Source organism: Megalopta genalis, chromosome 13, assembly GCF_051020955.1.
Source record: "Megalopta genalis isolate 19385.01 chromosome 13, iyMegGena1_principal, whole genome shotgun sequence".
Classification (NCBI taxonomy): Eukaryota; Metazoa; Arthropoda; class Insecta; order Hymenoptera; family Halictidae; genus Megalopta; species Megalopta genalis.
The window spans coordinates 3,133,566-3,157,203 of NC_135025.1; the positions used below are offsets into that span (position 1 = coordinate 3,133,566).

General features: G+C 43.5%; 1 protein-coding gene across 4 annotated transcripts in view; it reads right to left on the minus strand.

The window, feature by feature from the left end:
- LOC117224212 (uncharacterized) overlaps positions 1–22,827 on the minus strand; it is a 53,808-nt gene extending 30,981 nt beyond the window's left edge. The window contains exons 1-4 of one of the 4 annotated variants that reach the window (XM_033476987.2): positions 22,671–22,827; positions 7,367–7,602; positions 2,012–2,096; positions 1,151–1,274 (exon numbers count right to left, since the gene is read on the minus strand). In XM_033476987.2, coding sequence (XP_033332878.2) covers positions 1,151–1,274; positions 2,012–2,096; positions 7,367–7,532 — 375 coding nt within the window. In that variant the 5' untranslated portion in view covers positions 7,533–7,602; positions 22,671–22,827. Of the gene's footprint in view, positions 1–1,150; positions 1,275–2,011; positions 2,097–4,365; positions 4,721–7,366; positions 7,603–12,378; positions 12,594–21,279; positions 21,739–22,670 lie in introns of those variants that run through there. The other 3 variants (XM_033476984.2, XM_033476985.2, XM_033476990.2) reach the window with 3 other exon arrangements.
- Positions 22,828–23,638: the final 811 nt, after the last annotated feature.

Here is a 23,638-nt window from a genome sequence, read left to right on the forward strand (position 1 = left end):
TTTCTGTCAATCCTGAAGAAGTCGCGAACCATTTCTGCATTAACTAGAATTGCTTCCACAGATTTTTTAGATTTCTCAAACACGATATTTTGACAGCATACTCGGCACAATAAAAATATCTTAAGGCATCATTTGTTCACAATGGAAGCGTGATTCGCATCGATCGATTAATGCTTTAAGAATTGAATGTCTCTTTGGTGTCTTCGTGGCGCGTTGCCGGCGACCTCGGCGCGTTAATTAAAGCAGCTTGAACCAACGAGAAGTACATAATCGATAACGACGAGTCGCTCTTGGCTCGAGTCGAAAGCAATCGACGGAGAACCGAATTTTTCGTTCCGGAAAAGTATCTATAAAATCGATAAAGACGAGTCTCGGATTCCGGTAGGGACATTTCAGCACGCGGATGCTGCATATTACCTCGTTCACCACTTCAGCGTATCACGATCATTAATGCGCCGCACCGCGTGTGCATCGCTTATAGCGTAAGTGCATTAAATGCGCAAGTTGACGAGGAACGTTCGGTATTAGATAGGAAATGGCGAAAGAACGGCAGCGATATCGTATTAATTACCGACGACCGTTGCGTTTCGAAACGTGCGAGCAGAGTTTTCTATTAAAATGAATTAACTGCTCGTTGCCGAATGACACGTAACTTGCAAATAACAACGATCCAAAAGCGAAACTCGTGAAATCAATCCTTCCGTTTCAAGTTCTCCGTTCAATTCTCGAACGGTGCAATTCGTTTACGATTTATCTCTGTCGTTTAACAATGCGAAATAAAATAAAAGGAGCGAATAGTATCGAATATAAAATGTAAATTTGTGCGTTCGATTAATCTCTGTTGCTCGACAATGCGCACCGAAATGAGAGAAGTAAACGATATCGAACGTAAAAAGCAAATGTAAAGATCCTTTGTGTTTAAAACACCATATTTCGAGCCCTTCTCGCGTAAAATATATAAACCGATTTATCATTCCATTTCAAATATATCCTGTAAATTTTATCGCGATATCTCTCGAGCTGGCGAAGCTGTGGCAAATTTTGTATAGACGCGCGACGTTCGCGAACAACGCGGTTTATTTCGATTGTAAATCTCCGAGTTGATGCAACGATGCAGATCCGGAGACAATGGGAAATCGAATCAGCTTACCTGCAGAACCACCGGCCTGTGACTTCGGCTTCTCCAGGTCAGAAGACGACTGGTCAGCTCTCCGGCACGTATGCCCTCGCTGGTGTCCAGGTTTTGGCAGAAGCCTGGTTGAAATCGAAAATTACTGCAACAAAAAACCATTGTTTAGTCAACAGCAATTCGATCTGTGAAATAGAGGATTGATGTGCTGAAAAGTGAATATTATACAAAAATTATACCAAAAATGTCTCGCAATGGGGGACTCTCGGAAATGGGAGGTTCTTGAGCTCATTCGAAGCAACTTTTTCCTTAGCGAAAATGTTCTACGAGGCTTCGTTTACGAGTTATTAATGAAAAACGCTTGACCAATGAGAGGCAAGACTAGACTGGCGCGAGGCGGCGCAAAGCGGCCGAGCCAATCAGCCGGGTCTGGGCTTCGACCGCTCATTGGCTCGGGCGCCTCGCGCCAGCCGAGCTCGCTGTCATTGGTCACTGTTTTTCGTTGATAACTCGTAAACGAAGCCTCGTAGAACATTTTCGCTAAGGAAAAAGTTGCTTCGAATGGCCTCAGGAACCCGGACTGCGAGACATTCTTGGGACAGCCTGTACAATATTTATTGTACAATACTTATGTACACACACGATACTGGCGACGATTGTCGGCGGAAAAGCAAGGGAAAAATTGTGCAAGCGCAAGAAAATGGAATATTGCGGCAGTGAATGCTCGTAATGAATCGCGGCACGCGGCGATACGAAACGGAGCAGAACATCGTGCCGGCGATAATTGCGCGCATTAGGGGACACTCTTATGGCGCGGTGAATGGAGAACTTTGAGGAAAATGCGGAAGCTTCTTCAAAGCCGGTGTTTAATGCAGCACTTACTTGTATTCGGCCAGGGAATGCTGGGCTGTCTCGTTTTTCTTGATTCTTTCGTGCTGCCTTATCACGTTGTCGGCCAAGTGCTTTCCTGGAACACAATCGTTTCGTTCGGAATTAGTATCGGAGCATAAATAATATACCTAAATCAAAAATAAATAAAAAATAAATGCATACATTGTTTTCATAAAATACAGCTCAGACAGCTGATGCAGCATAAAATACAGCGATACAGAGATAAACTCTACAGCTCAGAGATTATTATTAGATCGACTAATAACGCACGGTGATTACACAAGGTAATTCCGATAATTAGGTCAGTACAGCTCTATTCGAAGCGAAGTTACGAAGCGGAGGCCGCAGGAAAATTTTCCGCAGTTCGACTGGCATAACCGTTCCGTAACACAGCCGTCGCCGATATTATTGCAAAATGCATTTGCCCGTTGTCTTCTGATTGTACCGTACTATTTTATCGACGCAATTAAATTCCGCGATGCGTTTAATCTTAATTCAACAAAGTAGAACAGGGGAAAACCGCGAGGTTGCTTTAACTTTCTTACTTTAAATTGCTTTATTTTCTTATGTTCGTTCGCATCATCTCGAAAAATATGGCCTTTAAGAAAAAACGATTTGCATCGCGATGCGCGGAAGATGATCGTCGAATGGTTCATAATTCTCTCTCTCTCTCTCTCTCTCTCTCTCTCTCTGAAGAAAGAGAGAGCGTAATCGAATAAAACAAAAATGCGTTACCACTCGTCGTCGAGTATTTCGCGATGCGCCGAGCGTTTCCAGGCTCCGCCCAATGCAGCGCATCGCAGCGCCTCGAGTGCACTTCGCCGAGCGGCGCTGCATCTTCCCTCTTCCGCCTATCAGCACGCTTCGTAAAAATAATCAAATCCCCGGAGCGAGGGCAGCGGGATTAAAAGAGAGGAAACAGGTAAACCGCCGAAAGACGAGCAGCAGAAAAACGCAGCCGGTCGTGACGCGAGTAACGAGCATCGACGAAACAGGGTGCAGCTGCCTGCCGGCCATGCGTTTATGACAGAGAACAGCCTAACAGCGAGTGCCCGGGGTCCGCTCGAAAAAAGGAGACGCTTCGAAACAACCTCTGACAGCGGATTCGCGAAAACTCTTTCACGAAGAATATCGATCATGGATATATCATGGATATTGATCGTATATATATAGGAAATCGAATTTCAAATAATTAATAGAAATTTAAGGATAATTATCGCAGAACAAGCCGGGCAATATTTAACGAAACGCGATTCGGTGAAACGAAATTAATCTTGGAACTTTAAAAGGCGAGATAAGGCTCGCGAGTCTCCCAGGAACTGTTATCTCGACGGAAAGCGCGCGATGAATTAATGCGAGCCAGTTTTAGATAAGATTCGGGTCTACGGAAAAGTTGAAAGTGGAATATTTGAGACTATTTGCCCGTAGAAAAACGTCGACGCGCATCGGATTCGAGCGTCGACGGTGAAAAAAAAGCTCGAACGAATCCGTTTCCGTCGCGTGGCAAGCAAGATCGAGCATCGAAGCGTTCGTTTTCGAAATCGACGACCGATTTCCTGCATCGATATGCGTCGATATCGCACAGCCTTTTCTAGACAACGGCCGGGGCCGCATTGTATGTTAAACTCGTTGGGATCTTCGCGCGCGGCCTCATCGGTGACGAAACCGTATAAATATGCAGTGCATTCACGCGTTCCTGTAATTGAATGGAGCTGCAACGCCAGACGAAACGATACACGAAGCGTTCTTTAAATAGAACAATTACGATCGATCGGCTTTCGCGATATCCGTCTTCGACAATGCCGGGCAATTGAACCCCTTTCTTACCGGAATGCAAACGCATCGCGCGCACGCACAGCCGATCGCACCGATAATTACGTGCTATGTTTATTATATCGCTGAGATAAATGATTTCCCACACAAAAAATCTACTGTCAAACGCAAGAATTTTCTCAGATAAATCTGTACCCAACTATTTAAATCCCATCTTATGACAACAAATTGAATTATTATGATTACTTTATGTTTTCATATTATGCGATTCCTTCGTTGATAAAAATGTACCAATTTCGTTTAATTTAGAACCCGATAAAACTTCTGCGCAACACGGGTCCATTTTACTTCCTGAAACGCTGTGCCCCAAAGGGTTGACCGTAGATTCGTAAGATTCGGGTGAGAACGCATGAAATCTAATTAAGTTTCGCGCAACAGGATCGAGCAATTTGCAGATACATAGGCGCGATAACCGTATCGAATCGATCCGACAGCGAGAGAGCTAGCCGTTCGTTTCGCCTAACCAATTTCCGCAGCCCTTTAATAACCCGCGCATAAAGTGCAACGCTCACTTATATAATCCAGCAGTGAAGTTACGCTCATGTCCGAGTGCGTGTCGCACGCGATACACACGCGCTCCTCCTTTTTTCACATCTCTCGTGTTTCCCAGGAAAATGCGATAACCTCCGTCGACAAGCCTCGCAAACGACCGCGAGCCCGTTCCGTCTCGCGGCGACCGCTCATCCTCTTTCGGCGCGTCCGAGATTTGTCGCGGCCGCCGTTCACAAAAGCCGATGTTTCCTTCCTAGCACCGTTCACGGTTGCCTAAATATACCCGGAACGTTCTCGGCCAGCCGACAAACAGGACACGGCGAACACACACCGACCGCACCGCACCGCGACACGCTCTTTTTCCCCGATTTCGTGGCTTCGACTATGTGACAGCGGCACTGCGACACGCAACTGTTTCGCTCGCGTACCTACCAACCACGACATATAAGCCAATTATGCAACCGTTTGAACATCGTTATGTAAATCGGAAAAGTGTGGCATTAGCGGCCGCCGCGGAATCGGTCCGGGATTATAAAGGCTGATCGCGATTAGGGGACGGCGACGTTGATTCGACGTTTTCGCCGCTCGCAATTAGCGACTTCGACCGGTCTCTCTCGACTTCCTAGATCCGGTCCACGGGGAATTCTCCCCGATTTTCCTTCGGCTGGTCAACGAAAATGGACTGTTTAGCGAGAGGAGATACGATACGAGCCTCGCGCGGTTCATTATTATTTTATTCATTCGAATAATCGTATCTCCTATTTCCAAATCGTACATTTTCGCTCGCAAGCTGAAAGTTAGGGAGAATTTTCTGCATTAAGGCGCAGGAATTGTCGTGACGCAAATAATTGTATTATTAACAACATTTATCGTATCTATGCTATTAGTAGAGTATATATATCATAATTGTACTATTAAAAGAGTGTATCATAATTGCACCATTAACGCTATGACCGCAGTGTCACCCATACGTGGGTGACAGAATTACTAAAAATTGAACTCTTAAAAATAATCTATTATAATATTTCAATTTTATTAAGAATCACAACAGAATATTGGAAAAGTAATCGATATAACATCGATGAAATAACATTGCTCTGCAATTTCAATTTAATCGGCCAAAAATACTTCAATTTCATGAAACTTTTGCAAGTTTTTTAGGGGCGGTGGTGAAAGCGTTCGCAGAATCTTGCCGCAAAAGTGTCTTATTCCCGGGCCAGCGTTTAATTTCACGTGGATACGACCTAACGTTTCGTGCGGCGGGTCCTAAATCAGCCAGCGTCCGCAGCGGCGACGTCTGCGGCTCGGTGCCGCGGTAAAAAACAAAGGAAACCGGGACAACGGACGCAAAAAGATTCGCGGCGGCAAAAGAAGTCCCCGTCCCAGGTGTCGTCTAGCTTTTACTTTTGCCAGTGTCGGATATCCCGGCAAGAGCGAGCGGGTTTTTCTCGTTCCCGGGCGACGACGCGAGTGCTTTGGATCTAGCGCTTCGGATCCATCGCGTGGCAACGGTCCAACTGCAGTCCCGGCTTGGATCTAGCAGACACCACTTGCCAGAGATAGCACACACGGGGGCTTCGAGCCGCTTTTCCCATCCGTCTCACGCTGATAATACCGGCGAACTCTGCGAGAATTGGGAAACGATCTCGTCAAACGCACGCGGAAGCAGAGACGCGTCGCGACGAGAGAATCCCTTGGCTACGCGGAAATTCGGTCGAATTTTGAGCTGGACGCGGGTTTAGCCGGCTTTGGTTACAGGCGACGATTTTCTGTTGAACTAACCGTTTCAGGGATACCCTGGAATTATCGTATGTTAGGTTTACGCGGGAGTTTTAGACTTTTTTTCGTGCTTTTTTGGGGGGCTTTTCTATTTTATCTTTGAACGTTAGCCGATTTATTCCTATATGGCTTCACGACCTATTTAGAAGTGCCGGGAAAGACTTGTTATTTTATACTTATTTTATAACCTATCGTCGAGTCGGTTATCCCGATTCCACTGGTCTCCGTTTCCGTGTACAGTGTAATGTCTCTCTAATTGACGCTCGGATTGTCCAGGAAAATGGACACTTTGGGAACAGGAGATACGATTATTCGAGCCTTGTAGCCCGTTTTTATAATTACAATCTGAGCGTCGGTTAGGGAGACATTATTACTGTACCGGTTTTGTCTTGCCGGGAGCGATGTTTCCTTTCTAATCAACATTTCCGAGCGTGCTCGCACCGAAATTAAAAGGTACAGTTACATTTTTCTGCCGTGGCTATGTAGATCAAGCTTAATAAGCAACAATTAAACGCTGGCCTTGTATTTAAGACCGACCGGTTCAATTGTTACCGGTGTCCGAAAGATCCGAACGAGCTGCACACGATCGTTGAACGGTGCATTGCGTTCAAGTCGCCCGAGAGTCGCCTGAATTTCGCCTGGAATGAATTCTTTTTCCTACTTTTACGTGTTCCACTGACAAGCTAGCGGTATACAGCGTTAACGCTTATCTCAAGTTCAATGCACCTGCAGTAATGTCGCGTTCACGGGACAGTAAAGACGTGCATTATGCATCTCCATCGCGCGTATTTACCGCGGAAATATATTACCGTGAGCAAACGTCTTTATTTATTATTCGGGCAGAGATAACGCGAGTAATTGTTAACTGTTCCTGTCTCTACGTAACTTTATGGGAATCCAGGGCTAATTATACGATTTGCATAGCTTTTAAAATATGCGATAGCAAATGCAATAGCTTTTAAATTATGCTTCTGATTAAAAATTGTTAAATAGAAAAATTACAGAGTTTTAATGGCAGTCGAGGTGACGACGCGTTATTCGTTTCTTTTGGCATCGAAATTTCAAAATTAAATTCCTCTTTTTTTAAGATGGAAAGGTATATTCTTTCTCATCGTGGATCGAAAGAACGTTTTTTTAATTGATAAAAGCACTTTGTATTCTATCGTTTTCGTTCGAATCGATACGCGGGACATGGATGGAAGAAACGCGACATTTCGATAAACTACGATCGATCGCACTCACCTTTCTCATAGTTCTTCTGGCCGAGGCAGAAGTTGTGATTCACGTCCGGCGGGTCGACATTGTCGAACAAATCGGAGGACAATTGTCTCTGCAGACGAATCGTTTCATGGGTCAGCTCGCGAACTTGAATAAGAAGTTCCTGGTAGTTCGAGACCGGAAGCGTCATTGCTGTGCTCTGTCGCCTTCACCGCGCCCTTGGGCCCAGCTTTTACACGAACAGCCATCCGATTCGAATTCTGCAACGGGGAAACGAAAAGTCAAACTCTCGTTCAGGCTACATTCAAACGGGCAGTCTTTTCTTCGTTTCAATGTTTTTCAATGCTTTTTATTGCACAGGCATTTTTCAGATTCAGCTAAAATTCTGTAAAATATTTTGATAATTAGATCGCAAATTTCCATGTGGAGCTTTCAAGTTCTTCTACGTTATTCTCTTGGAAGGCCGAGTAGCAAACTGAATTTCTCCCGCAGGAGGCTTCCCAAGTACGATAATCTAATGAAAACATGATCGACTTGCGCCAACGAGCAATCTACAATTCCTGCTCATTACACGGTAATGTATTTTAAATTAAAAAAGCTTTGTGACCTCTCGCCGGATGCATTAGCGTGCAATATTGGAAGACGAGCATGAATATTATATCATCCAGCCATTCTGGAGCCTCAATTTTCGCGGAGGTCAGTACAAATGTAGTTGAAAAAGAGGTTATCGATATTCAAACAGCGATAACAGAATTAACAATAATGGAAAGTGAAATAAAACAAAATTACGATGTAAAACGAAATAAATCGTAACGAAACAAGTACACTAACAGCGAGTACGTGGTAAAAAAAATATGGTAATGGTGGTGAAAGTGTAAAACAATAATTTGTATAGATGCAAAGTGAATGGCCGAAACGGTTAAGAGGACAAGCATCCGTGTATATGCCCGTGATCCGTATTACAACATATTTTAGCTGTCAATCGCAAGCTCGACAAAAGCGTCAAGTTCGCCGACGCTAGAACGGAAAAAGCAAATATTGTCCACTTTGTTACCTGCGACGAGAAAATCGATAGCGATGCAGCAACATTTTTCTATTTTCGCCGGTGACCCGCCGTGACCGTTTAAAAAGCAACCGAATAAAACATTGACAAAGCAGCGAGCGTTTTTTTCACCGTGTCGGGCGCGTGTCGCGAACAATCGGCGGCTCGTTTCGGATTCGCAACAATAAACCACTCGAAAACCGGTGTGACAGCGTGGCGGCGCACACCCTCTCTGCTTCTCTCTCTCTCTCTCTCGCTCTCTGTCTCCTGTTTTCTCTGTCTCTCGCTGTCAAGAAACTCAGAATCACGGTGTCGCTCGAAATCGCAAGACTTCTGTTCCCGCGGGTGCACGCTTCTGTGCGGCTAAGTGCAGCACTCGTTCGTGCTTAAAAGAGCCTTTGTCGACGGGGGAGGAAATGCAGCGGTCCCCGTCCCCCTCCCAACCCGTTCCACCCCCGCCGGCACTTGCACACCACGTGAAAAGCGTGCACGCGAACCAGAAGAGGGAACCCTAAAGTTGCACTCCACCGTCGTCGACCGGTTTGTTTGTGCGTGCTCCGAGGCATGGTAACCGTAGTCGATACACATCGGTCGCCATCTTTTTGGCCAACATTTTCCTATCCGCTCATTCCCTTTTTTCCACGCCCTAGCATAATGTATATCGCCTTTCCTCGCGGTCGCGCCAAGTCCTCGATGAAATTAACACTCGAACAACGGACAGTAAATCTTCCTCAATTGACGCTTCTTCAATAACGAATGTAACGACCTACTGTACAGGATGCCCCGAATTTATTGTACAAGCAGGCTCCTCGGGTCATTTGAAGCAACTTTTTCCTTTGCGAAAATGTTCTACGAGGCTTCGTTTACGAGTTATTAACGAAAAACAGTGACCACTGAGAAGCGAGCACGGCTGACGCTCCGCCCTTGCGACCAATGCCGCGTCGCGCTGACCACATGATGCAGCGGCAATAGTCGCGAGGGCGGGGCGTCAAGGTTTTTTGTTGATAACTCGTGAACGATGCCTCGGAGAAAATTTTTGTAAAGGAAAAAGTTGCTTCAAATTATCTCAGAAACCCATGATTTCTCGCTCGTATAATTTTGGGACGCTCTGTGTATGCAAATGTGGCAGACAATTTAAAAACGTTGACGAACGAAAAAAGGACGCATTCGAGACGAGTGGGTGCAAAGATCGTCGGTTTAGCAATTAAGAGGACGTCGCGACAGGTGTGTCGCAATTAAAGGAACAAGTTCCCGCGTTGTTGAACCTAACCGTGACAAACGAGTAGTTCGCGTTTAATGCGAAAATTGCACGTCCTGGGCGAATTTTGTACGAGTAGCGGACACTTCGTAGAAAATAATATCGCGGAATGAAGAGGCGTAGCGGGTCTGCCAGAGCGCGTCTGTCTCGCTTCGTGGTCCATGACTGGAACCAGTCTGGATTTCAACGAGAAACAGGTAGAAACTTTGGCTGAATGCGTCCCTCGAAAAAAAAGCCCGGAGAGGATTTCGACCCCTTTCCATGGTGACGACTCGAGAAACTAGACCATAAAGAATCTCGTCCCGAGAGCCTCCCCGATGTAACATTATATCTCTCGCACTTTCGTATTCCTTCGTGTTTCCCCATTGATTCTTAGAACGGCGAACTGCAAGCTGTGACACAGATGCACAGATTCTTGCGGATCTCCGTGAAAGATCAAAATTTAATCGCGACATTTTATTATGTTTATTCGGACGCGTCTTCATCCCTAAATGAAATCATCGGTTTTCCGCGAGCCTTGATAGCGCGGTTGATGACGCCTCGATAGAGGAGCACAATAATCAGATTCTTACTGGGAAACCATTCCAGTGTTTCTAACGGGATTATGCAAACCTTACGTAATCGCGTGCAATTACTAATCACCTTTATTACACATTGTCGCAATCACGCGGGCGAATCTTTTTGCCAGATTTCATAAGAAAAAACATGCAACCGCAGTCCACCGTGTATAACAAATTATCGTCCGCTGTGGAAGGAACACCGTGATACGGCGTTTATTAAATTGATCCGTGGAAATGGTTCTCTAACCGACCTACGTTACACTAGTATAATATAACTAGTATACGTAATTCTAAATTAAATTGCCCTATAGTTGCCCCATCGAATTCAATTCGATTTCGAAGTAAAAATCGGACGTCTGCATAGCATGCTTTTAGACTGCATTTTTATGGATTCGTGTCAAATCCGAGTGCAAGGAACCCAATCTGAATAATCTGCTGTTCTCGAGAGCACAGCCTCTCAATTAGTTTCCAGCTACCGCATGCATCGTATGTAGATTAGACTAAAAATATTTGAACAGCTACAAAATATTTGAAAATACTATTTCTCTCGACCGTGTTACATATTCTTCGTTTGGAACAGCAATTTATTTCTGTATTAAATGAAATGCAAGTTGAAATACTTATTAATTAAAATATACATTTTGCTTATAAGAATCTGAAATGCTTAATCGAAATAAATAGTTTCTTTATTATTATATCTTATATATATTTTTTTTGTTAAATATTTTCAGCCAGGTCAGAAGTACATAATTTGGAGGGGACCCCGAAATAATGCGACTTAGGGGATGACCGAGGCGACCAATGGCGAGGTTGAGGGTGACAAATATTTACCTGGGCAAAGTCGGCTCAGAATTGATGTTAACAGGTTGTGTCCGATGGCAAAATACATATCTCATCGGGGCGGCTCTTGGCCGGCTGACAACGCATCACGCCCCTAAAATCGCCGAGGTTCCCCGAACGCCTAAGCTTGACCAGGTCATCTATGCGAAGTGCGCGACCGGAGAAGGGTCTACACACCGCCGAAGACACCGTTTTACAGACGCTTAATGCCAAAACCGTGTTCCAAAAATACAACCGCGACAGCGGTTGCCCCCTTTGTCGTATTACGTGGAATTTATTAATGCGGTCGACAAACTCCGTCACAAATAACCGTGTCTCCTGCATTTGTTCCCTCAAAGACCATCGTATAAATAAGCCTCTGGCGTACCCACACCCCCGCGACAAAAAGGTAGGACACCCATGGATTTCGAACGTTTCTCAATGCCGAACACGAGAGAAACGAATGAAACATCATTACGGTTAAAATGTTCTTGTTCACCAATAACCATTATAAATGATGGAAATAGTTTTTGGTTACAAACAACGAGTATAGATTGTTTATATGTTAGATAAATATGTAAATAAATAATAATAATAAATATATGTATAAATATATAGATAATAACTCATAAAAATAATAATATATATATACGAACGATATTCGACAAATTTACGATGCCGCCGCTCGCATTAACCTCGTTCTAAATATCAGAAAGTGGCAGGCAAGTTCAGCGAAGACGGTTCCGCGAACCCGTTTTCGTTTGTTGCCCCATTAATGTCCGCAGCCCTTTATTCCGCGTTGTCTATGATCCGTGACACGTTTTCAGGCTGCTAGAACGCCAATTTGTGGCGAAAATTAGCTCGCCGTTGAAGCAACGCTTTGGGAAAAGCTATTCGAACTGTTTCAAATCTGTGTTCTGCGACATTTTTGCTATTTCTTTCTTCCCGGCTGCGACCACTTTGCAGCTCATACGTATGCAATCGATAGACTGCGGATCTTTATGCAAATTCGCATTTTCATTCGTGATTCTAAAAGAAATTGCATTTTGCATTTTTCCGCAAGCATTGAAATTAATTGTCAGAACGTAGGCGGTTCGATAAAAATGTTTACACTCTGGCTCCAAATGTGAGAGAAGCTGCATGGAAATGCATACAGAAATGCATATAAATACAACATGATTTCTTCAATCAAATTCGCTGAAAGCTATGCATGGACACAGGCTTTATGAAAGAAAAATCGTTAATTTCGAAAGTATCATATAATATAAATAATAGAATAATAGCAGCCTTGCCTCCCCCGGAAGGGGACACCCGAGTTCAAGGGGTTAACGAAATTCATTTAGACGAAATCGAGTACCTCTCAGACACCTGCTCGAAGGATTCTGCGCCGCTGGCCGAACAGTATTCCAAAAATGTTTGCCTCGGAACAGTTTTCACGCGCCAACAATGGGAAACCACACTCGTGTCGCGATTAAGAGAATCGAGAGGAGAGGATTCGATAACAAAGCGACGTTCCTGGCACTCGCGACAGTGAAAGGCACAAGAAGAACCTTCTCCTTCCGCTGCCGTTCGAAAACTCATGGTGCACGCTCGACGCTGCCACCACGACGCTGCCAAACCCCCACTCCCTCCTCACGGTGGAAGTTAATCGTGCCGGAGAAACTACCCCTCGTGTCGTTTCTGGTTGTACAGGGTGAGGCGTAACTCTCGTTGCAATCGAAAAGAGGGTGAGAGAGCTCGACCGTCGGGACTAGAATTTTTTTTCCCGTTCGAGAAAAATATTTGCAGGCTAGTAAATTGTGCGTGTATGTATTGGCAGCATGAGAAAAATTGGAATATTTTCAATACAGATTAAAATGCGTCGAAATGAATCTCTTTGTTTTGACAAAATGTATATAATTCAATAAGAATATCGTCCAACCGAGGAAAAACGACAACCCTTCGTTAAAAAAATGTAAGACCATTTTTCTCCTATTCTGACTAGCAAGAACTATGTTGACTAGCAAACAACTGAACTCTAAACTGGTTAGGAGAGAGGGTTGTGCCAAGGTTATTATTGGCACAATTAATTAAGGCACAATTATCGCGAAGCACTGTCTAGCCTGATAAAAGAACATACTGTTCAAACAATCAGAAAGAATAACTTCGACGGCGACGCTTTCAATGGATTGGACCGAGCTCATTGGCGAAAAAGGGTTGCTGGCGCCTGCAGTAATTACGCTGCGGCCGCTATTGCGTTCGAATGCGCAAAATGCTGGGAATAAAGATTCGTTTATCGCATCTTTTAGAAACAAAGTAGAAGAATTAACGCAGAAATATAAAAATATGATACTTCGCTAAGTTTTCGTTTAAATATCAGTTAGAACGTAACAATGAATTATCCAGATTTCAATTGATCCAGCTGCGAACGCACGGAATTACAAAGTTCGAAGGTACTCGACGATACGTGACGGTAATATTCGACGATCCGCACATTGTATCACCGGTTAACGTTAAGAAGTTACAGCGCGACATTGCGGGAGTTCTCGAATAAACTCGAAGAGATTAGGATCCGGCCGCGATCAAATCTTTCTACGGATAAATTGCTCGGAAAGTTGCGAGGGAGGGTTTAAATGGCCATCTCGCAGCCCGCGTTTCTCGCTTCAACCACTGGCTACCGTCGCATGAAACGGATGTACCACGGCTGTATGCTATTCCAGTAGGTTGTCATAAGCTGCGGATAATTATCTCCTACCCCCGTAATTGCTCCCCTCGCCGAGACCGGCGAGAACGAGGCACGTTGATACTCGGAGATGAGCAAACATTAGGATAACCAATTATACTCGAGGAATCTCGGACCTGAATACCGTGTCTGCGTTACACGCCGCGTTTTACTACGCCTTTCTACCAGAAAAGGAGAACGATTATTTCGTTTTCCAGCACACCTAAGACAATACAGAATCGATTGAATTACGCGCGAATTCTGTTTTTCTTAATAACGATCGAAGGGAGCGAGAACGCGAACGGGGAAAAAGTAACGATGGACACCGTCGGATTCTTCTGCAGTTAATTATAGTCACAAGGCTCGGTACAAAAACAGTAGATGCCTTGACGGGAATGTCTACCGGTTTTCAAGTAATACCATAAAAGTACAAAGCTCGTTGTCTGACCTGTATCTGGTTAGTCATGAAGAAAAGCTGCGCACGTTTACGAGACCTTGTCGCGTTCGCGAACACGTGCCAGACTGCGATTACTATGGCGCATACCGCCTACATACTTCGACAACTTTCGGCGATTCTTCGGTTCCAGCTTACTGGGTCGTCTCCTCGATCCTTTGTCAACGATAATCGATTGCTAAGCTGATCTATTGTGTCCTCGACGAACTAATTTCGATCCCGACGAAAGTAGGTCAATTTTTCGAAGATACATCGCTGTGCTGTCTCATTTCCTGCCAGGCAAATTCCACCAATTTATGACAAGTTATTATAATTTATTACGAATAGGAAATTCGCAGCAACCCGAAATTTGGCATTTCTGGGGAGAAATTACTGTATCTCGAAAGCGAAGATCGCGTTCTCTGTGCAAATTGGAGGATTCATCGTGGTTCGTTATCGCGTTCGAGCTTTAATTACCAGCTGAAACGAGCCGAAAGAGACGACAGACAGGCTCCTCTCTCGGCGGCGCCGAGATTGATAAACAATTAATTATGTCGGCCGTGTGTCACACGAAAGGCGTGAAACCAATACGTGACCCAGATGATCGCGTGGCTCTCTCGATCGCGTATTAAAATGATCAAAGGCGTTACGATGCTACTCTCCTTACGGTGGTCGATTGTTCTCATTAAACGTTACCGGTGTTTCTACGAATTAACGTGTCGATAACGAGTCTGCAATTCGTCCATTGCTGGGGGATGCTGTGCGTTCCATTGAAAACGATCTTGTCTGCTGTTTCGTTACGATAATGAATTCGTTCGGTGGATCATTGTACGCCGCATTCTCTAATTAATCATATATTTTTGTAATGGAACGCGCGGATATCTCGAATAATGTATTAATTTTTACCGATACCTTTCTGGCTCTCTGATTAAAATATGGATCGGCTGCGTGGATCATTGCGCACCGCATTGTTTAATTAGTTGTAAAAGAAATTTTCTCGATGCGACCATCGTGATTCCGTGACGGTACAGGAATAATAATTAATTGAATAACGAATTCAATTTTACCGAAGCTTGTCTGGTTTTTTGGTTCCCGACAATTTTTGTTCGAAGAAGAAACGGCTGCTTTCATCCCAAAAAATCAACTTTAAGTGCCTATATCGTTATCAACAAATAGCTACATTGTACGATACTCTGTGCTAAATATCTCTGCACAATTTGAAGTAAATCGGAGAGATAACGCGACGGCCAGGTTAAAAGATCCAGTTCCGAGAACTGCGAAGATAAAAGAAGTTCTAAGATAACTTCTCTCTCTCTCTCTCTCTCTCTCTGGTAAAGTACGATTCTCGAAACTTTGCCTTCCTGTCGCTGAATGTTCGAATTTCGTAATATCGCTTCGATGTAAAATATTCTACCGTAGTTAAAACTTGAAGAAAACAACGAAAATATCGGCTCTTTTGAAGCGTTAGGGTGGTGTCACCCCCTAAGAAAAATGAGACGAGTGTCTTCCAATTCCCAGGACAAGGTGAAACACTGGGCTGTTGCTCTCGGTCTAGAATACCGTGAGCGTATTGGATTTCTATTTCCTGTATACATGGGAGAACGCATGCACATGAGGTGCTCTCTCTCTCTCTCTTTCACTCTTTCTCTGCGTGTGTCGTTCTCTCCCTCTCTCTCTTCTTCCCCTCGTTTCTTCCTCAAGAGGGAAATTATGAGAAGGATGCGGGATATTTCAGGGAACGTGCAAAAGTTCGACGGAAATGAGCCGTCCACGCAGGATTGGATGAGACTGGACGCTTCCTTCGGAATCTCGTTATCCCCGAAACGTTCTCCGAACACAAAGTGCTCCGAGAACATCCTCTTTGTCATGGCTAACTTGGCAACGAGATGTTAGTCCTGTCCAATGATGGCCAACCAACAAATAATCTAGCGTGCGAACTAACCGAGCGGAAATAGAAAAAGATTGTCGCGAGTCGAGCTTTATAACGGAGTCGATCATGCTTGCACCGTCTCCAGCTATCTTTGATTTTCTACCTGTGCAGTTGGTTTTACAGGAACGGACAGGGCATGATTGATCGGATGTGAATCGTTACGAGAGCGACGCGCGAACGAGTTTAATAATCAGGATCTGCGATGGCGTGAGAGAGCAGGTGAACGTAAATATTGTGGTGTATGAAAGAGAATTCGGTGTGTGACTTGTATGAATGCCGATCAGAATGAAGAACGAGTGAGAAGTATTAAGAGAGAGAGAACAGAGAGTTCTGCGCAATCTAAGCGCGAATTAGGGAGAAATTACTCTATGGCGCGAATTAGGGAGAAATTACTCTATTGAGAGAATTGAAAGAGTGTCGAGCGATCAATTAAATGATACAAACAAAACAAAAATAATACAAATAATAACTGCGCCTGCCCCGTTCGATGCAATCGATCGTGGAATGAGACACGATGCACTTTCTCTAAGAAATTAAGAGCGAAGCAAGTAAACGTAAGAGAAACTCATCGATGCATTCTTCCAGCAAAAGAACCGATCTTCCGAATGCTTCGAACTAGAATTAGACAGGTCGTTCAACTGTTTTAGTATCTCGTCCTAAATAAAAGTATTCATGGCAGTTCCACCCTATCGACTCCGCAAGACAGATATCTTCGGACACGTTAAAGGGCAATGCAGCTGCATATTGCAGGTGTGCAACTGCAGAGGAATCGTTCACCTTCCGCCGTTCTGTCCAACATCGACCAGGAAAGTTCCCTGACGTGTCCCGGTCGCGAGAATCAGCCTGTAGAACAACTTCGACACGCAACGCATCATTTAACTAGTTATTCGAGGCAGGCGCGCAAGTTAGGCGTGTCTGGGAAAAAAAAGAGTTAACGCATGGGACAGGGCAGGACTATTAAAAGTGCAAGTGCCGCGGAAGCAGGAAGCTGCACGCGATCGGACAAATAAACGAGCCGACGAAACGTGCTCGGTGAAATCGTTCCAAAATAGCTGAATACGTGTGCTGCACGCTTTTGGTAAAACGATACTAACCGGACAAAACTTCTACTTCTTCCGAATGGTTTCGTTTTAATCGATACCGAAAGGGGTTGGTGTTTCATGAATTCCGAAGTCTTCGAAGTCTTAGCAGCACTATTTGTTCGCTTAAATTTTTGCAGCATCGCAAACGTTTCTCGAAGGACTGTACCGTGATTCCCGGATCTTATTGAAAACATCTGAAGTGTCACGCGGCTAGATCCTGTTTTTTTTCTCTCGCAGGACTGTACCGTGATTCGCGGATCTTATTGAGATTTTCTCGTTTGCATTGCAACACGGGATATATCGCGCGTGCATGACGGGAGAAAGTTTCCCCCGGCTTGAAGATAATGGCGTTAGATCGGCGATTCCGGTTGTTCGGTTAATTGTGCTCGTGTCGCTTTCACAGTTTTTGCTTGCTTAGATCGCGACGGCCTTAGCCGTGAATCCCGGCGTTTGTCTTCATTAATCCCGCGTTCTAACGCAATCCGATTCCCCCGTCTAATTACCGGGCGAGCACACCGGGCCTAGTTACCGAGTATTGTTCTAATAATTACTTAATTTCGCGCCCGCCCGGAGTCCCCGGCAATTATCGAGCCAGCCGTCTTTGAATAGCGCACGCCGGCGATGATTAAACCGAAAGCAAGCTCAACGGCCCTGACTTCGCCGAAACCGTAGCATTGTTTTTTAACGGTGTCGTAAAATTCATGAGGAAAGAGTGTGCTTCTGCTTGAAATCAAAGAGGTTAACGATACGACCAACGGATCCCAAGGTCAACCGTTTCTCCTTAGATGGAATAATACATTTTTTACTGCGACGATAAAAACAGCGTTTCATTGGAGACGGTCGAAAGACAAGATGACCGGACTACATACTTGTTTACGAGTGATTTTTGTTGCTCAATGTTAACAGCGTTACCCTGAGCGAAACAACGTTGAAATAGTAACTTATTTCTGTATCGAACGAGTATTTCATTTGATACAAGAATAAATTACAATTTCGAACGAAGCGAAATATAAAGTGAAACATAAAACAGCGAACGAATCTAATTCAGACCGGTCCGCAATTTAATTAGAACAGTACGAACATGCAAATCTAATCAACTCCAATTCCTTCCGCTTGTAGCAACAAATTTCGCTGTTGTGCAAAGTCTGGTTATTAGCCCGGCAGAAGTACCGGCTTGGGATAAGGGATGAAATATCAGAATCTAGTCCTGTGCAGAGGAAAACAAAAGTTTCCCGGAGTCCTGGGGGAAGAAACCGGGGGTAAAACCGTGGTGCGGGCTGGCGCGGGGGCGGCGACTGCAGCGGGGAAATAAATTCCGCGCGAACATCATAAAGGGTGCAGTATACAGTTTCCCGGAGCCCCGGTTATATTCTCGGGAAACGATTTTGGCGTGAGAATGCCATAAAACGGCGCGCTGCCGACTGTCTAGACTCGAGTTCCACATAAATAGTGCAATACGCGGCTTCGATCGATCTTACTGTCCGCCCGATAAACCGTAGTTTTCACCGCGACGACATCCGCGAGCGGACAGGTCAACGGCCCTGTGACGGATAATTGAGAATCGGCCGGTTAATAATTAGCAGGCGATCTGCCAATGCGGATTGGAAGAAACGTGGCATTTGTAACGCACCGCTGCCAGCTTTTATTCTAGCCAGACCAATTTAGCGCGGCGCACACGATATACATGTGTGCACCGCGTAACACCGTAGAACATGAGCTCCGCAGATTTTTTTTTCCTCCTAGTGGTTTCTAATTACTAGATTATAAAATCTCGCAGCCTTAGAACTAGTAGAAAATCCGATGGAGTTCGGGTTTTAAGGAATCCCCTTTTGTGCTTCGTGACAACAACAAGATAACAACGTAACCAATATCTTTACTCGAATTTTTATAATTTTTCTTTTATTTTTGCAGCATAATCATAATCTTAGCAGCACAGTGGAGATATTAACTAATATTGAAACTAGAGAAAATAGCAACAGAGATGATCTAATCTTGAAAAGCGTAAGTCAAATTTATCGCCACTTCATGATCCCTGTTATCGCTATGTTCCATTTATTTTTCGTAATCTTTAAGATGTTATTCACCAATGCCACTGTTGTCTCGACTTTTTCCCGGTTGTATACTGTCATTAATATTATCTTTGAGATCACAGCGGTTCATGTTACAGGAATATTGTAGTTGTATTTGATCGTTATCTCGATTAGGTATCATTGTATTGCGGTGGCGACGTTGTTTCTGGTATTATACAAGATGCTATTATCTCACCGAGCACGTATGAACGTCTCTTGCATTTCAAATGCTGTTAACGCAAATTCAGAATTGTTGCCAGTCATTCACCGCAAACAGTGAATACAGTATGCGGGAAAGTTGACGGAATTGTAACATTTATTTGTATTAAATGCGTAGGGGGATATTATGTCACCGTTATTTATACTAGAGTGCAGGAGGAATTTATTAATATATCAAGGTATTTCAGCATCGCGTCCGTCAACCTTGCTTCGTTCATTTGCTATATTCGACTATTTTTAACTTTCGTTACAGCAACCCTCCCGCTCGTATACATATAACCTAACGCCGCTTTCCTTCGTTGATCGTGAAAATTTTGAAGGGAACCGAAAACGAGGCCAGTGCTAACAAAATATACCAGTGAATTAATTACGGACGCTCGTTAGTCGAATCCCAATCAACGAAACACGGTTAAATGTCTCGCAATACCTCGCGTATTAATAATATTTCATCAAAATACATGTATCAAATTATTAGCCGTAACAATTATTCTCTTGAAACAATTCATTCAAACTATTCAAAACGACTGCAAACACAATGACTAATTCCTTTGATGCAACTATTAATTTATCTGCTTTCCCAAAAAATTCCATTTACGAGCAACGTAAATTTAAATCGGCTACCACACATTAATTGCTGTAAATATTCAAAGCCCACAAAACACACTTTGCAATTGTCAATAGCCAATGAAACCAAACAGGATAGGGTGGTGAATATGACCGTCGATTTTGAAACGTTACCACCACCTCTAAGTCAACGAAGGTCGAGCAGATAGCCATTTCCACGGAACCATCTTTTACGGTTGCTATTACAACAATTATTACTCAAGTAGAATCATCCACGAATTACCAAGGTCAGAAGGACGATCACATGCGTGGTAATCTCGCGTAAATAAAAATCTTTCGTTTCCAGTTCAACCCTGTCAATGGGAATCAGAGTTTGGCATTATTAGAATAACTTTCTTCTAGATAATTATTCGAATAATTTTATTCGCGAATAACTATCAACTATTAATCATCAATCTCTATTAATGACTTCTCGAAAGTTGCGTACAAACTCTTCGAAAAGAAAGAAACATTACTTACCATAAGCGAGAACACGTCGGACGCATAAATTTTCAATTCTTTAGAAACAATACTATGCTAGTCGAACAGCTAATTAGATCCTTGCGCATAATTAACGGATTAGTAATTTTCCATTTATGATGCTAATTTCGGGAACTGTGGGTAAAGCAGCTCGATAATTACACGTTTCAGCAAGAATTAAAATATCGCGTCGAATCTAACCCAGTCGAGGCTTCTCTCTGTGTTTATGTGTAGTAAACTTGATCAATTCGACCACCAAATGTCACGCATCCCTAATTATCCGCAACAACACCTCTATCTGTCATTCGCCAAATATTTGAACTACCGCTGTATATCCCCTTTTTACTATTGCCCTCCCCCCCCCTTTCCACCGTTACACGCTTATTTATTTTACACGTCAGTTTCACGGTATAGTACACGACGAACAAAACAAACTAATTAAATATCCACTTTCCTTGGACACAACATCGTGCGAACGTGATATATCGCTTAATATATTTCATTGGACAGGGAAAACAACGTGCTTAGAAACGTAATTTACTGTTCGAAAGTACCGTAGTCGACACGGTGTCCCCCATGGATCTATCGATTTCCGTAGATCTAATCCCGCAAACCGGTAACGGTGTCCATACCGTTCTAATTCTATTCTCTATGAACGAGAGACGCTTATGTTTGATCATCTGAAACCGGATGTACAGATATTTCGAAGGGAGCGTATGCATTGCGAATAGTGCTGCTTACCTTACGAACATCCGCCACGAGGATTTTTCGAGTCACCGACCTACGTTACACTGGATCATCTTCGGTCTCGGCCCGTAAGAACGCGTTTCTCCTTTCACACGCGTTTGCGGCTCACGGACCCCGCCGTACAGAAACACAATTCCCTTTTCTGCGACGGATTTCCTTCTGTGAATATACACGCGAAAGGGAAAATTTTCGTGGGTAAAAATAACACCGGCGGCGGCGGGAATGCCCGGGGAAGAGATCTGCCTCCTACCGTTGTCGTTCGAAAACTCATGGTGCCCAGCAGCTTGATGCGGTCGTGTGCTCGTCCTCCCCACTCCCATGGAGTTAATCGTGGTGTAGAAACCTCTCGTGTTGTTCGTATTTCGAACCTGACTCCTCGTGTACTTACACACCGGGGACACACGTATGTACAAACACGTGTACACGTATATCCCCGCGTGTACACGCACCTACACTAATCCAGGAAAGTTGACTGCACGTGCACACGAGAGAAGACGTTCTTAAATTTCACGCCCGCAGAGGATGGGATCGATACTTCTCTTCTACGGACGTTTCTTTTTCTTTAATTCACACGTGTCCACGTTTACCCGGTGGAAAGCGCGTCGGTAAATATAATGTAGACGGTCCTTTCGACTTTTACTTTCACGGACTTCGAACATTCTCATTACGCTCGATCAATTAGGCAAATTTCATTCTGCTTCGATCTTTATTCTCTGACTTGGATTGCGTAAGAACAACCAGACAGTACGCATTTTCGTTTGGTACTTAATTTTGTGCATCATGATGGAATGGCAGAATGATAAAACAATGATTTATGATCGATAACCAGGTATCCAGGTGTGAGCTTAAGTTTAGAATTTACCGTGTACGTGTAAAAGTATTTATTGTGGCTCCGTTTAATTGAAAGAATTCGTCGGAATGGTATAATCATAGGTTATACAAATTTTACGCGGGAAAACAACGGAGCGCATCGGTTCCGATCGAACCCGTCCCGTATCGATTTCATCCTCGATATACATAGCAACACTAAATTTAGAACGATTTCTCGATACCATTAAGAATCCTTCGAGCACGCTATGCGAGTTTATCAAAAAATTCACGGAGGTTATTGCTGCGCCAGCACTAAGTAAGTAAATAAGTTACACAGCATTGCATTACTCGATCATGCACGACATCGCAATCGTGTAACCTAATTCTAACCTTTAGACAGAATTTTTCAGTTTTCGTGAAATTGAACGTGAAAATGAGAATTTCTGTGAGAAACTACGAGTTTTTCGTGGAGGCATATTTCAAATATAACGACCTAGCGTCATGATCGGTAATACAACAAACAGCTTACAAATGTCGATATGTATTTCATAATTGCATACTGAACGTGTCCTTACCAAGTGATCCTGGGAGTTACATATGATTTTTGCACACCTCATCGCACTCGGTATTCTTTCACAATGAAAAAGACCTTTATACTGGTTTCCCTCTCTTTTGGATATCCCCTTTGCCCTTCGATACACGTGACTTGTTCTCTGCAACACACTTCCATGAATAACTAACATGACAGACGAGGAGACTCTATTAAAATAGTAGGCGGGACCTTAGGGCGCCTCACGCGACACCGCTATGTATGTACTTACATACGGACGTCAGGTTCCAGTACTAAAACGTAATGTCATTGTTTTCATACAACGTTGTACATAACAAGAATTTTACAGAATAAAAATAAATGATCCGTATCATTTCATCTGGTATTTAAATAACGTTTGTTGGATATTAAAAACGCGTTGAATCATCTTTTCGGAACATTACAAAATTTCGTCTATTTGAAATAAAATTAACACGGTTTAGCGAAGCTCAATAATCGAATCAGTTATTTCGTTCATTTCGTGTTAAGTATTAAACAATCGATAGCCTTCTAACAAACTTCCGGTTTTCTGGTTCATGCAATGTAGAGGAAACACGTACAGGAAACTATTTAATATTCCACGAACTCGTGTACATGTACTTAATAATACACGATCAACAACGTGACGAAATTTGTGAGTTTACCTATGGACATGCATCTAACCAGAATCGCGCAAGGCAACTTATTGATCTTTGCAGTATCACTATCTATAAAAAATACGTATATGCACACGTTTTCAGCAACGAATAAAAAAGCTCTTCTTTCCATAATTTTCATATTAAACTGTCGATAGAACCATAAACGTGTATTAAATATAAACTAGGTATAGCCTTAAATATTTATTAATTACCTGAAACGTTTCTGTCCTGAAATGCAGAGTTTGTTTTAATTATAGCAATATTGATTTCGTAAGTGCAACGAGTAAACGTGGTACATAACGAATAATAATTTCTT